This window comes from Encephalitozoon cuniculi, chromosome I (genome assembly GCF_000091225.2).
Source record: "Encephalitozoon cuniculi GB-M1 chromosome I, complete sequence".
Classification (NCBI taxonomy): Eukaryota; Fungi; Microsporidia; family Unikaryonidae; genus Encephalitozoon; species Encephalitozoon cuniculi.
In genome coordinates this window covers 146488-160674 of record NC_003242.2, presented here as the reverse complement: position 1 = coordinate 160674, position 14187 = coordinate 146488, and the positions used below count along the sequence as shown (strand labels likewise).

At 46.6% G+C, this 14187-nt stretch overlaps 9 protein-coding genes across 9 annotated transcripts; 2 read left to right on the top strand and 7 right to left on the bottom strand.

Moving 5' to 3' along the window:
• Positions 1-51: 51 nt before the first annotated feature.
• Positions 52-408, bottom strand: ECU01_1310 (ferroxidase; the record flags this gene model as incomplete). The annotated part of the gene is made up of 1 exon (NM_001415225.1): positions 52-408. One exon carries the CDS (start codon positions 406-408, stop codon positions 52-54), a length of 357 nt encoding a protein of 118 aa, NP_001402219.1.
• Positions 409-455: 47 nt separating this feature from the next.
• ECU01_1300 (WD40 domain-containing protein) lies at positions 456-1682 on the bottom strand (the record flags this gene model as incomplete). Its single annotated transcript, NM_001415224.1, has 1 exon — positions 456-1682. One exon carries the CDS (start codon positions 1680-1682, stop codon positions 456-458), a length of 1227 nt encoding a protein of 408 aa, NP_001402218.1.
• An 83-nt stretch (positions 1683-1765) lies between these two features.
• On the bottom strand, positions 1766-4717 carry ECU01_1290 (uncharacterized protein; the record flags this gene model as incomplete). Its single annotated transcript, NM_001415223.1, has 1 exon — positions 1766-4717. The coding sequence occupies one exon, from the start codon at positions 4715-4717 to the stop codon at positions 1766-1768; it is 2952 nt and encodes a 983-aa protein (NP_001402217.1).
• Positions 4718-4805: 88 nt separating this feature from the next.
• ECU01_1280 (nuclear distribution C-like protein) lies at positions 4806-5201 on the bottom strand (the record flags this gene model as incomplete). The annotated part of the gene is made up of 1 exon (NM_001415221.1): positions 4806-5201. The coding sequence occupies one exon, from the start codon at positions 5199-5201 to the stop codon at positions 4806-4808; it is 396 nt and encodes a 131-aa protein (NP_001402216.1).
• A 115-nt stretch (positions 5202-5316) lies between these two features.
• ECU01_1270 (uncharacterized protein) lies at positions 5317-5982 on the bottom strand (the record flags this gene model as incomplete). The annotated part of the gene is made up of 1 exon (NM_001415218.1): positions 5317-5982. The coding sequence occupies one exon, from the start codon at positions 5980-5982 to the stop codon at positions 5317-5319; it is 666 nt and encodes a 221-aa protein (NP_001402215.1).
• Positions 5983-6233: 251 nt separating this feature from the next.
• ECU01_1260 (uncharacterized protein) lies at positions 6234-6629 on the top strand (the record flags this gene model as incomplete). Its single annotated transcript, NM_001415216.1, has 1 exon — positions 6234-6629. The coding sequence occupies one exon, from the start codon at positions 6234-6236 to the stop codon at positions 6627-6629; it is 396 nt and encodes a 131-aa protein (NP_001402214.1).
• Positions 6630-6672: 43 nt separating this feature from the next.
• On the bottom strand, positions 6673-9729 carry ECU01_1250 (uncharacterized protein; the record flags this gene model as incomplete). The annotated part of the gene is made up of 1 exon (NM_001415214.1): positions 6673-9729. One exon carries the CDS (start codon positions 9727-9729, stop codon positions 6673-6675), a length of 3057 nt encoding a protein of 1018 aa, NP_001402213.1.
• Positions 9730-9868: 139 nt separating this feature from the next.
• On the bottom strand, positions 9869-11596 carry ECU01_1240 (uncharacterized protein; the record flags this gene model as incomplete). Its single annotated transcript, NM_001415212.1, has 1 exon — positions 9869-11596. One exon carries the CDS (start codon positions 11594-11596, stop codon positions 9869-9871), a length of 1728 nt encoding a protein of 575 aa, NP_001402212.1.
• Positions 11597-11810: 214 nt separating this feature from the next.
• Positions 11811-14153, top strand: ECU01_1230 (AAA family ATPase CDC48; the record flags this gene model as incomplete). The annotated part of the gene is made up of 1 exon (NM_001415210.1): positions 11811-14153. The coding sequence occupies one exon, from the start codon at positions 11811-11813 to the stop codon at positions 14151-14153; it is 2343 nt and encodes a 780-aa protein (NP_001402211.1).
• Positions 14154-14187: the final 34 nt, after the last annotated feature.

The following is a 14187-nucleotide window of genomic DNA, read 5'->3' as shown; positions in this document are numbered from 1 at the left end:
TGGAATAAAAGATTTCTACTTTAATAAGCATCGTCTTGAAGGATGCCTGTCCTACTTTTTGTGTTTTCCAGCCATTTTGCTTCGCATTCTCCTTAGCTCTTCTTCAATGTATCTGCTGAATGAGGTGTTACTCTTCAAATCAATCCATTCATGCCTTCTACATATATCAAACTTTCTGGGTCCTGTTATTGGAGATGAAGCCCATATCTGCATTGATGCTGGCTGCTTGTTAAACATGTACTCGCCAACATTATCAATCTTAATTTGAAGATTACCGTCTTTGTAGTCTGCATATCCGCCGTCCAATTCCTTGTCCAGCTGTTCCGAGAGGTCCGTCAGTGTTTCGTCAGCAAGCTTGTGGTACAACTGCCTTGTGATGACATCCTCAGGTGTCTGCTTGTGGAGCATTTATAAGGGCTGGCAATTGCGCTCTGTCTTGTACCAGCTCCCGTCTTCTAATAGTTAAACACTACCAATCTGCAAGCGCCAGAGTCAGAGTAGTATCCTATGGATATGCATCTTCCGGACACTTCAACCTTGCTTATTAGAGACGATGTGGAGAAAAGTGTCCTAATGAAGCTTCCATCACTCAGATTGTATATCTTTACCTCTCTCTTGGTCCCGACTATCAGCAGATCCTCAATCACCGCCTGGGCCGTTATGTGCCCACTTTCCTCTATTTTGTATACAAGAGCGTTTTCCAAAACATCCCACTTGCATAAAATCCCGTCCGCTCCAGAACTAAGCAGGAAACGACCGCTGCCAACAAACTTGAGCCAAATTACTAATGAGCGGTGGATCCTGTACGAGCACTGTAACTTTCCATCAAGGGTAGAGACATGGACACTGGAGTCTAGGCTTCCAGATGCAACATAACTTGACGAGAGTGAGACAGAATACACCCTGAGAGAGTGCGGCTTTAGGTATCTCAGGAGCTTTCCCCTTCTGTAATCCCACAGGGCAACACTTCCGTCATAAGACCCGCTCACAAGATAGCTCTCTCCCATATCCATGCACCTGACGCTCATCGTATGCCCCTTCAGCACGTTGAGACACGTTCCCCTGAAATTCCAAATCCTTATCTCAGCATCTCTGCTTCCAGTTGCTATGTAATCATCGTAGATCTTCAGGGACCTGACAACAGACTTATGCCCAATAAGAACGCAGAGAGTGCACCCTGTCCACAAATCCCAAATCCGGGCTGTCTTATCTGTGCTTCCGCTTACAAGGTACTTGTCGTTGAACATGAAGGTCCACACGCCTCCCTTATGCCCAACAAACGTTCTTATGAGCCTTCCGTCCATTCCAAATATCTTTATGGTCTGGTCATCTGAGGAGCATGCCACCTTGTCCTTATCAATCTGCATAAACGTGATGTCCGACTGGTTGGTCTCAAAGTCGACGCTTCTTTCGTTCCTAGATCGGGATATGTTCTTCATCAATGTGTATCTATTCTTAATCTCACTGATGTACCCAGCAATGCATGGATACCTTCCAGATGTGAAGCATCTCCACAGCGAAAAGTCATTTCTCAGCCTTCTATAAAGAAGCGAGTTGCACTTCATCAGCCTTTTTATGTGCTTTACACTCAAATGGCCCATGATCTTTGGAACCAGCTCTTGAGGAAGCCCCAGGATTCCGCGAGGATCTCCGCTTAGTGGTAGTTTCTCTTTGTTATTCATAATCCCCGAGGGATGTCTAAGGGAATCTGAATTTTGGAAGCTCATTTAATAAAGTCAGCAGGGATGTAGAATAGCACAGTATTTTATTGTTCTTTGAGGACACCAACCTTACAGCTTGTACATGTATTGCCATTAGAGCTATTGACGAAGCATAGTAGGCAAGTCTTGGCATTGGGTCTTATCTCGAGAACATCGTGGCAAAACACACCTTTAGGAAGTTCATACCTATCCTCTGGATCCTTCTCTTCAGCAGCTTTCTCAATAGCTTTGCTGCACTTGCCATCGCTCTTAAGAGACATGGCCAATTCCTTTGCTTGCTTAAGATTCCCGTTCTTTCTGAACACCATGACTGCTGTAGACGAAGCCAAAATATGATGTTCTCTCTCGAGAGGGAGGTCGGAAAAGTATTTTGCCATCATAATGTTCTTTAGAGGAGATTCTGTTTTCCTTCTTATTCTCTCAACAACAAGCCCAGAAAGATACGATCCGATCTTCTTTCTCTCGTCTAGAAAGGCTTCACTTGCGTTGTTGTCTCTGATGTAGATTGCAATCTTCACAATTCCTGCCCGGAAAGCCTCAATTGCCTTGCCAAACTTTCCTTCTGTAGTCAACGACAGTCCCTTCTCCATTATTTTATTCACATCCTCGCTGCTTTCGTAACAGTTACTTCCATCCAAAGATCTCCGATCAACGGGAAAGATTTTACCATCATGTGTCTCCTTCGTGCCAACCAAGTCCAGACATGCTTCGTCCTCTAGACAGACATGGCTCTTATTATCATACCCATTTCCCCATGAAACCCCATCCGAACTAGATGTTTGGTATTCAAGAGAGTCAAGAACGGCTGTACTTGTTGACGGAAAGTCTTTACTCTCTTCCTCCCCGTACTTCGATTCCTGATCGCCGGATGCTAGCTTCCTCTTCCAATCCTTATCTCCGTATTCCCCAATAACCCCGATCTTTCTGAAATAATCCAAGTCTTCTAGGTACATCATAATCATATTCTTTGTAGTTGCATCTACCTTATCAGCAAGCTTCCTGATCTTCTCGTCGCTTCGCGAACACACATAGAGCATAAACAGCATATTCCATTCCTTGATGTTTTCAAGGCATTTCTCTGCTATATCTACCCTACACTCTCTTATAGCCGCCTCGCCGAGTCTTCTGTTCATGTCTGCATCTCCCCCCTTCATGCAGTACTCCATACACTCATCCAGTCTCAGATCGCTGAGGCAAAGCTCGAACCGCTGCCTACTATCCTTGATGTATGGAAGAGCCAATGCTCCTTTTTTCTGCTTGACAAGATACGAGAGGGGCGCGAGCCCTGGCATCATTCCTTCCTCAATCAGAGGAACAATGTCCTCTTCCATCATAACAGCCTTCTTGAACCTTACCTCTGCAAAATCCACATCGGCACACTCGATTCCATCGTCAGACAGAAAATAAATCACCTTTCCCTCCTCAAGAGCAAATGGAACAATCTTCTTGTCAACACTCTTCAGCACCCCGGAATCCTCAAATGCATATCTAAGGTGCCTGTAGGTTGCATAGATAAAAATGTCTTCATGGAAAAACCCATCAATAATAGAGACTATCTCGCTGATGCTGTTTACAACATTCAGGTCCAGATCGTAGATCAAGATGTCGTTTCTCCCAATAAACGATATTCTATTGTCGGAGCAAGCCGTCTTGGACGGGCTAAATGGAATACTAAACGTTTTTTCCTCCCCCTCGACGAAGCACATTGTAATGCTCCTTCCGCTGACCAGGAAAAAGAACTCGTCATTTCCCTTAAACATCTTTCCCTTCGAACAGGAAAGGAGACTTCTACCTTTTGAATCTATCTCACCTCTGTAAACCCCACCCTCATTCTTTGTAATCAGCTCCACATCGCCGCTTGAACTTTCAAATAGAAGCCCCTCCCCTGGCTCCTTCAAAACAACCTTTCCATCCTTAACAACATCAAACTTATCAACATATTGAACAAGCAAGTACTCCTTTTTAGCACAGATCGAAACCACGCCTTTCTTTGCATTGTAAACCATCTTCTCGGTTCGTAAGTCATTGAAGTAGATTCTAGAGTCCTTCAGATAGAAAAGCCCCCCGTCATTTACACAGACAATCTTGGGCTCAGAGTAGAGATACACCTCAAATCCTGAATCATGCCCTGCCGCGTATAAATTCCCTCTGCTAGCTACGCACCAATATCTTCCTTCCGTGCGACACTCAACAGACTTCCTACTCTCCATGTTGTATATCGAAAACAGTCCATCCTCTCCAGAGCTTAGAACATGGTTCCCATCACACAAAAGCCCGGTCACAGGCCCCTGGTGGTTATACATCACCTCTTTTTCCCACACTGAAGTTTCAGACCACTCCCAGCACTTGATGTCCCTATCATCTCCTCCACTGACAAAAACCTCACCCCGGACTGCTATTGCATTGATTCCCCTATCATGCCCATCGACAATCTGTTTTATAACTATGTCGGGCAGCAACGAGTTCTTCTTGCTTCCTTCCTTCAATCCTTTACAGTCCCAGACCCTTATAGACTGATCCAGCGAGCCGCTCACAATCGACTCCTCCCCCAGAAACCTGGCCGCCATGACATAGTGGCAATGCCCTCTGGCTGTTGCAAGAAGCTTCCCCGTCAACATGTTCCATACCATTATTGTCTGATCGTCGGATGCACTGAGGATCCATGGCTTTGTTGGATGGAAGTCCAGCGACCGGACAAAATCATCATGGCCCTTAAGCCTGTTTGTAACTCTTCTTTCGCTGTAGCTCCACACCCTTATGATCTTATCGTCTCCTCCACTCACAAAGAAGTCTCCCCGCGGATGAAATAAGACAGCCCTGACAGATCCATCGTGCTCGAGAAATTCATGGATGCAGACATTCATTTGATAGTCCCACGCCCTTATAGACCCACTGTGGTGCCCAGAAATTATCACAGGCTTGCTTGGGTGGAAGCTAAGGCTCTTTACCCTTGATGTTTCCTTCTCCATCATCTTCCTGATCTCCTTTGCCGTCATAGCCCCTCTCTGTTTATTTTTTGAAATATTTTCCCAGACCTGAAAAAGATGGGCATAAATAGTCCCACAGAAACTTTGATCACATGGTTTATTCAGAGTCCTTCCCACTTGTGTTGTGCATCATCTTCTCCACAACCTCTCTGGCCTCAGCATCTAGCATACTCATGTCAGCATGCTTGTTTTCAGCCAGCTTCTGGACATCGACAGACTCAGATCCCACCAGCAGGCTGTCCCACCATTCATTTCTCTTCTTTGTTACATTCACATCAACCACGTCTCCGTTAATCACCCACCACAGGCTCGAGACATCCACTTCGTGCAGAAGCTCTCCATCGATGACTATCTCGCCCTGGTTCTTTACACAAATCTTCTTCCCCACAATTCTGATCTTTATGGCGCTGCTATCGGCGTCTCCAGTTACTGGAAACTGAATATTGATCTCGTTAAGCTCCTGATCCCATGTATACTTTGCTTCGGAAGGCATTTTTATCGGGGTTATTACGAGGGGGATTTTAGCTTGGAACCCCAAGAGGACAAGAGAATCACAGGAATGTCTATTACTAGAGCCGGAACGCTAGAATTGATGCTTGAAAATTTATTTACATCACAATTGAGAACAGAGCCGTAGTTGCAACTGCTCCAAGTGCCACAAGACTCTTGGCTCCCTTCTTCTTCTTCTTCGAGGAAGAGGAGGAAGAACTCTTGCTCTTGTCATCTGCAGCAGCACCACCGGCTTTTCCCTTGTTATCGGTGGTACCGGCTGTGCCCTTGGGTGGGCATGTGGATGTAGAGGAGGACCCCGTGCTGGCGGGGTTTTCTGTAGATGCTACAAACACTCCTTCTACAGGCACAGCTGCTCCTGCCGTAGATGCGCTTTCGATAGTTCCAAACACAGGAGTAGAGGCAGGAACAAATCCTGTTGGTTGAGGTGCAATGTACTGGCCTGGCTCACTTCCTCTTACCGAGGAAATGCTCTCTCTTACTTCTTCTGCACTGGGTGCATAGATTGGAACTGCTCTATCTTCTCCTCTTACAGGCTGCCAGCTGACCTCGCGGTGCCCCTGCGGGCTCTCTGTGATGTACACCGGGTTTTCTAATCCACTACTTACAATCCCAAAGTTTCCATTATTGGTCTCTGCAATCATAAGACATCCCTGAGAGGATGCAATCCCCAACTCCTGTAAAACAACACTGGGTATGTAGAGGCCACTGCTACTCCTCACAACTCCCATGACAGCCAAAAAGTACAAGCTCCTTCTAACCATTGAGCCTCGTGTTTATACCTTATTTATATTTAGAAATCGAAGGAACGCCTGTTCTTTTTCCATATATAGCATTCATTAGGTTGTTTTCGAGGCTGGATATGCTCATTCCAAAGTTGTCATTTCATGGGATTTCTCCTCATATATATCCTTAATATATCAGATTCAACTTGATTGCCGTCACAAAACAACAAACATCAATCTCACGAGCTACAGTCCAATTGTGTTTTCTTGGTCCACGCTCCAGAGCCCACATGTTGGAAAGAAATGAGTCAGACAGGATATACGACATGGTAACCCATGGAAATGAGATGACTCTCGAAGATCTGAAGCAGTTCATAGAGATTGTGTTTCTTGATGTGAGTTCCCAGCAAGTATCCCAGCTGACGCAGTCCCTTGGAAACATCGTGACAAGAGACGACTTCAACTCCATTCTTGACTCCCTGGTGCTTAAAAGGACAGGAAATCTGGATGTCTTCAACTCCTGGGACAGAGACCAGAAGGGACACATAGATAAGAATGATGTGGAGGCAATCCTCAAGAGCTACGGGCTTTCCTTCAAGGAAAGCTACATAGATGCGATGCTGGGCATCTTTAAAGATAAAAAAATGAGGTTCGATGACCTCAACAGCCTTTGCAAAGAAAAGTAGGTAGAGCATGTTTCTGCCTGTGTTTTAATGAAATCTAAAAAGCTCAGAATCCAAAGAAATCACTCAGAATTCCCCTCTTCCTGATCTTCAAGCTCTTATGGTCTGCGCAGAAGTTGAATCCAATTCTGATCGTGGAGTCGACCGACTGGAAAGTCTTTCCATCGAAGAGGCCAAACTCCATCTCGCTGAATCCCTCGGATAGATTGTGTAGTGAAAACTCCGTGTAGTACAGAAGTGCATTCCTCTCAGAGACATTGTAGTCACATATCTGTACTCCAAATATGTCTTTTGTCTTGTCTATCTCCATAATAAACGACTCATTGAAGACTGGATGGCTGTTCCTGCGTACAGGCTTGGTAGTGTATACCTTGGTCTCATTGACCAGGATCTTGCAGTATGTGTCGATCGGGTTCTGTGTTACTGACCGGATATTGCTTCCATTTTTTATGTACACCTCAAGATATCCGGCCTTCAGCATCGAAGTTGGCTTGTATGAGCACCCCTGAATCTTCACCTCCATGTCAACAGACAATCCGTGCTCATTCAGCACGACCCTTTCATTCAAGGCTCTCTTGGGAACTACACATTGGCCCAGCGTCGAGTTGGTCATTTGGTTGCCGCTCTTCACAACAGCATATATCTCCTCGCACCCAGAAATAAATGTGAATGTATCATTGAGCTTTCCACTCCTGGTGAATCCAGAGGCTCCGATCATCCCGTACTTGTTACTAAACTCAAAAAACATTTCCTGGCTGTGTCCATAGAACCTTCCGAACTTCGCCTGGATTACCTTGACATTGCCCTTGTCCTCAGGCGCTCCCGAATAATCCCGGAGAGCCTCCTCCTCAATGCTAAGCGTCAGGCTTATCTGCTCGTCAAGTAGAAAGGCCTCCTTTCTGAGCCCATCACAGGGCCTGCAGCTTATTCTGTCCTCTCCGATAAACACATCGCCGTTTATCGTTTCCTTGTACAGCCGAAACTTCAAGGTGTCCTGCGCCTGGACAGGAACATAAACCGTCCTTTTTATCGGCAGGGCAGATGTGAATGTCTCCATCCTGAAGCAGTCAGTGCTTGTCTCAAATATTGCATAGTACACCCCCTTTTCATTCATCGAGTCGACAGAAATCTTTAACATCCTCTCGTAGTTTATAAATCTAGTTACCTTGTCAACCATGTCCACATAATCAATTGTAAACGAAAGCTCCATCCTGCCACTGTGGGCATCGTTGAGCTTATACTTCTCCTTCTTGTTGAAGTGGATGTCTCTTACAGGAATAGACACCCTTCCTATCACCTCATTGGTTTTGTCGTTCATTACGCATATCGATACAACGTCAGCCTGGATGTCTCTGCAGAAGAACGTGAAGCTTTCGTTGTAGATCGGAGAGTTGGTCCCAAATATTCTCTTCGACTCAAACACATAGAAAGTGTTCTTTGATGAAGGGAGAAGCCTTGTAGTCGTTGTCTCAAGCCCAGGAATAATATTTGTGATGACACTCCCAGTTGTGTTGATGATTCCACTCACCATCATTGCCGTCACACTGACTGTATTCTCAATAAAGCCTGTTGGAATGCTAGCCTCCTCCCGGTTGATGGGCGACACAATTACCGTGCAGAACGTCGAATATGTATATGCCTTCGACGCCTTGTTTCCCCGGAGATCCTCAATGCCTATCAAGGCCATCTTCACTATGCCACTATTGCTTCTTTCCTTCTGTATGGGATAGAACTGCAGGTTTGTGTTTATGAAGGAATACGTCTGCTCGTCCTTAACCAGCCTTGCTTTGTTGAAGAAGGTTCTTTTGGGCTCGTACAGCTCGTTCTTTACAGATTCCTCAATCCTGTCCAGCGGGAGGTTTTTCAGAAATATCGACCCGTTTCTTCTTCTGGTTTTTCTTGACTCGCTTCTCAGAGACAACCCAATCCTTGAGTCGACATTCTCAATGGGAATGTAGAAGTGCTCGTTGTAGACTATCTCCTTTCCTCCTCCATATCTGGTCTGATATTCAACCCTGCCGTCTATATCAATCTCAACAGTCAGCCTTTCCTCGTCCTCGTTCTCGAGGCTAAGTATCTGGAGACACACAACACCAATTGTTTTTCCCTTGTCCTTCGAAATATGGTCAACATCAATTGTGATCGAGCTTGGGTTGACAATAGTCGTTGCTAAGGTTGAGTTGATTATGCCCCTTATCCATCTGCTGAGCCCAGGAACGTCCATTATGTCCACCATCTTCAGCGGAACAAGGGTGAAGTCAAACTCAGGGCTGTCCATCAGGCACACCTCCACGTCTTTGATGAACACGTTCTTGGAGAACAAATTTGCAACAACCCTGACTCTCCCCTTGAAAAACAGCTCCTTGACAAGAATCGGGAGATTGATTCCTATTCCATTTCTTGTCCCAACCCTGGCAGATAGCTGGATCTTCGAGTTCCAGTTCTTGCTGTCGTTCTCCAGATAATTGACCACATCCCTGCTTATCTCCAACGGTACAAACGCAACATCTATCTCAATTGCGAGGGTGTTTCCGTCCATGCTGATGTATGATATCCCCTCTATAAACGGTGAGCGACTTCCAAGAGTAAACTCCGTCAGCCTTAACCCGTTGAGAAAGGGTGGCGTAACCTTGAGAAGCTCGTTGTTGACCTGCTGGTACACCTGTGCAGATATAACGGGCTCTCCAACCTCCCAGAACTTCTTAACAATGTAGTTCAGCCATTCAACAGTTTCTCCGTTGTTCCTGGCCTTCTCCTGCCTTGCGCTGTGGTATACCAATGATTTGAGGCTTCTGGTAAACCTCTCAATCTTCCGATTGTAGACAAAGAAAATCACATATCCAACAAAGAACAGGTTGACAACACTGAGGCCTGTCTTTCCTATTATATATCCTGCGACAGACCCGACGAAAATCAGCCCTGGAATCCTTATGTAAAAAAAAAGCCCTTCCTTCGGCTCCATGTCCAAAATGTCCTGGAACTCCTCGACACTCCTCTCAGGGATCTTAAGCTGGGGCCCAGTAACCATTCTTGGAATGTCCTCGGGTAGAAGAGGCTTCGACAGTTTCTCCCTCCTGTTGCTGGTTGTTGAAAGCTCTTCCATTCAGGGTTTGTTTCAATGGCTTTTATTTTCTTTCAAACACCTTGATAACCTAGAATCGACAAATCGGAATAGTCCTGTCGCAACATATTAGATTTGGTTTCAGATCGATGTTTCTGACCTCTCACGCCCCGCGCTCTAATCACTTTCTGTGGTGGGTATCCCCATAGATAGGTTTCAGATTCATAATCTCTTTGCTGAGCGGGATAAATCTAATGTCGAGCTTGCACATAATTGCCAACAGCATGTTAACAAACTTGGTATGCCCTGTCCACATGAAAAACCCACTTTGGAAGTTTATGGAGTGCTTTACGATCACAGTCAGCTTCAAATGGTTGCAGTCGACTATCTCCGAGATGTTCAGGCTCGCAGTGACATAGGACCTGTCGCTTTTTACAAATCTTTTGATTGCTTCCCTCAGCAGCTCGATCTTCCTCTCAGACGTCTTCGACGATATCAGTATCGAGAGCTTCCATTGCTGTAGCTTTGATCTCCTTATGTTCAGGATCGCCTTTTCTCTTATAACCAGGTTTGGTATTATTATCTCCACTCCGTCCCAACACTCAAGAACGGTGCTGAACAGCGAGATCCTTCGGACCACCATGTTTTCTCCGTCCACATGAACCCTGTCGCCTGGATCGTATGGATGGGTATATATGATAAACAGAAACGACTCCACCGTCATCTTGATTATCGGAAGAGCGGGGACTATTACCATTGGAAAGATCAGCTCCAGCAGCAGCGGCTGGACCTTGAAGTACATGATAATTACCAGATACCCGACGATGCTTTCGAGAAGAGCCAGGATAAACCAGATGACGTTCAAGAGCTTTTTGTTGTCCATAATCGTTCTGTACAGATTGTCTCTTTCTCCATTGATCTGCCTGCCGTTTTCCCTGAACACGTCATAGTTGATCCCTTCTCCTCTTTTGAAGGCAATCAATGAATATGCCTCTCTTGCGTGCTCCTCACCAAAGTGCACCCGAAGAGACTCGGCCGTTATCAGCCCAGGCTTTGCCGGCATTTTCTTAGCTCTTCCCTTATCTATCTCCAGAAACTTCCATTCCTCACCGTCGATGTTTTCCCAGGAGACGCTTGGCTCGTGGCCTGGACTAGGCATCGTCTCAGACGGATCCATGATGTACGTCTTTTCCCTTCTCTTCTCCTCGGGAGTAAGGACTACTTTCTGTATCTTGTGGAGGTCTCTGGCTGGTCTCCCCTTTTCGCTGGTAAATCTGTATGTTTCAGGGTTGATCCAGACCCTGCGCCTCCCCACCTTCTTCCTTGGTTCGATGCTGTCCTCGGTGACCTCACTATCGGAAACATGCTCTTCATAAGGATTTTGGTCGTTCCATAAATCAAAAAGACTGTTGACATCAATCGGCCTCGGCCGCCCTCTGTTGAAGTATTCGTCAACAGACAGGTTTTTCTTTAGATCCACTGCATGGGGGCCTTCTACAGAATATATGACGTACTTCTCCAGCCTGAGAATGTCCATGAAGTTTCCTGTAAGTATCTTCTTTTCAAAGCTCCTCTTCGATAACTCGTAGAAGTATGCTCTTACCAGATCCATCAGAAGGAGGAGAACTCCCAAAACCAAGGGCCCATGGCTGTACTTAGCTGATGTCAGTAGTACTGTTGTGCACATCAGAAGGGCTCCGGCACCAAACTTCACAAGCCTGATGAGCACATTTGTGGCTATGCCCAGGCGCTTTCTTACAACAGAACTTCTAATTCTAAAGTAGATGATGAATGAGATGGCGTTGAGAGGTAGATACAGTATATACTTTGCAGGCTTGCCCAGAAGAATGTATCCCAAAAGCAGGACGACCAGAGTTGAGAATGCCAAAAAGCTTGAATACCATCCCATCCTTCGGGGTAGAGTCTGTCGTACATTATGACCCATTGGCAGAAAGGCATCTCTGGACGGCAGTATGAAAGTCATTCTGGCCCAAATGACCTCCCGACCGGTTGATCGCCTTTTCAGCAGTGCTTCTGCACAGGAGATGTAGCAAAGACCCACTGATATTGGCGGCTTGTTTACAAAAATGCTAGGCTAAAAACAAAAACAAAGACAGCCCCAAATGGCAGCTGCTGCAAACGAGAAGGACTTTTCGACAGCCATTCTTGAGTCGAAGACAAAGAATACGCTTATAGTCTGCGACAAGGACTGCAGTAAGCTCCGGACATACCAGGTGGGCCTTCACCCCACAACCCTCAACGAGCTGGAGCTCTTTGAGTCTGACTATGTCAGGATACTGGGAAAGAAAAAGGCGGAGCTGATCTTCAGCACGGTTGCGCTCGAAAGCGTCCCCCCCAGGCACATTGCAATTGTTAGGGACGGAAGATTCAACCTGAGGATAAGGATCACGGACACTGTGAAGCTATACAGAGTGGACAAGGACATTCCGGTGGTTAGCAAGCTTAACTTCCTTCCGATAAAGGATACGGTTGAGAATATCAGGGGAAACATTTTCGACGAGTTTGTCAGGCCGTTTCTGGATTTCAACTTCATGCCCCTTACGACGGGGTCGATTTACGGAGTCACCTCTGGGCTTGGGAGGGTTGAGTTCAAGGTTACCAAGATGATAGATGCACAGGACATGGAGATTAAGCATGGGTCTGTGACGTCGACAACCTCTGTATACTGCGACGAGACGATTTCAAGGGAGGAGGTTGAAAAGGAGTTCAACATGGTCGGATATGACGATGTTGGAGGATGCAGGGCACAGATGGCGAAGATCAGGGAGCTGGTTGAGCTTCCGCTGAGGCACTCCCAGCTATACTCAAAGATAGGGGTGAAGCCGCCGAAGGGGATTCTGCTGTACGGACCTCCTGGAACAGGAAAGACCTTGATAGCAAGGGCGATAGCAAACGAGACTGGGGCCTTTCTGTTTTTGATTAACGGGCCTGAAATCATGTCGAAGATGGCGGGCGAGAGCGAGTCGAACCTAAGAAAGGCCTTTGAAGAGGCAGAGAAGAACTCCCCTGCAATAATCTTCATTGACGAGATTGACGCGCTTGCACCTAAAAGAGAGAAATCCCAAGGTGAAGTTGAAAGAAGGATTGTGAGCCAGCTGTTGACCCTCATGGACGGGATGAAGGCAAGGAGCAACGTGATAGTTCTCGGGGCCACGAACAGGCCCAACTCCATTGACCCTGCACTCAGGAGATATGGGAGATTCGACAGGGAGATTGAGATTGGGGTTCCCGATGAGACCGGAAGGCTTGAGATTTTGAGGATCCACACCAAGAACATGAAGATGTCGGAGGATGTGGACCTGGTGGCGATAAACAAGGAGCTGCATGGGTTTACTGGGAGTGACCTGGCATCGCTATGCAGTGAAGCGGCACTACAGCAGATCAGAGAAAAGCTTCCGCAGATAGATCTAGACAGCGAGAAGATTGATGCCAAGGTCCTAGCCTCGCTGAAAGTTAACAGTGAGAACTTCAGGTATGCAATCGAGCACACGGACCCAAGTTCTCTTAGGGAAACAGTTATCCAATCTCCAAATGTCAAGTGGTCGGATATCGGGGGGCTTGAGCAGGTTAAGCAGGAGCTGAGGGAAACTGTGCAGTATCCTGTGGAGTATCCTGAGAAGTTCATAAAGTTTGGAATGACGCCTGCTAAGGGTGTCTTGTTCTACGGGCCTCCGGGATGTGGTAAGACACTTCTTGCCAAGGCTGTTGCTACGGAATGCAAGGCCAACTTCATATCCATAAAGGGCCCGGAGCTCCTTTCGATGTGGGTTGGAGAGTCTGAGTCGAACATCAGAGACCTGTTTGCACGGGCAAGGGGGGCAGCACCTTGCGTTCTGTTCTTTGATGAGATAGATTCGATTGCCAAGGCAAGGTCTGGGAATGATGGGAGTAGTGGGGCCACTGATAGAATGCTGAACCAGCTGCTATCTGAGATGGATGGGATAAACCAGAAGAAGAATGTGTTTGTGATCGGGGCAACAAACAGGCCTGACCAGTTGGATAGTGCTTTGATGAGGCCAGGAAGGCTTGACCAGCTGGTTTACATCCCACTGCCCGATCTCGACAGCAGAGTATCCATCCTGCAGGCCACACTCAAGAAGACACCCCTCTCTCCTGAGATCGATCTTCGACAGCTTGCAGAGGCCACGGACAAGTTCTCTGGGGCCGATCTTTCGGAGATATGCCAGAGGGCGTGCAAACTGGCGATAAGAGAAACGATCGAGTATGAGCTTGAGCAGAAGAAAAAGGGCTCTGAGATGATGGATCTCGAGGACCCCGTTCCCTACCTTCGTCCCGATCATCTAGTTCAATCCTTGAAGACTGCAAGACGCAGTGTGTCTGAGAAGGAGGTCGAGCGGTACGAGGCGTTTGCAAGGTCGATGAAAGTTGATGTAAGAAAGTTCGACAAGAAAAATGACATCAACGATGATGGGCTCTACGAATAAATGGATTAGTTGTTTTCTGCAACGCGTAACCTGG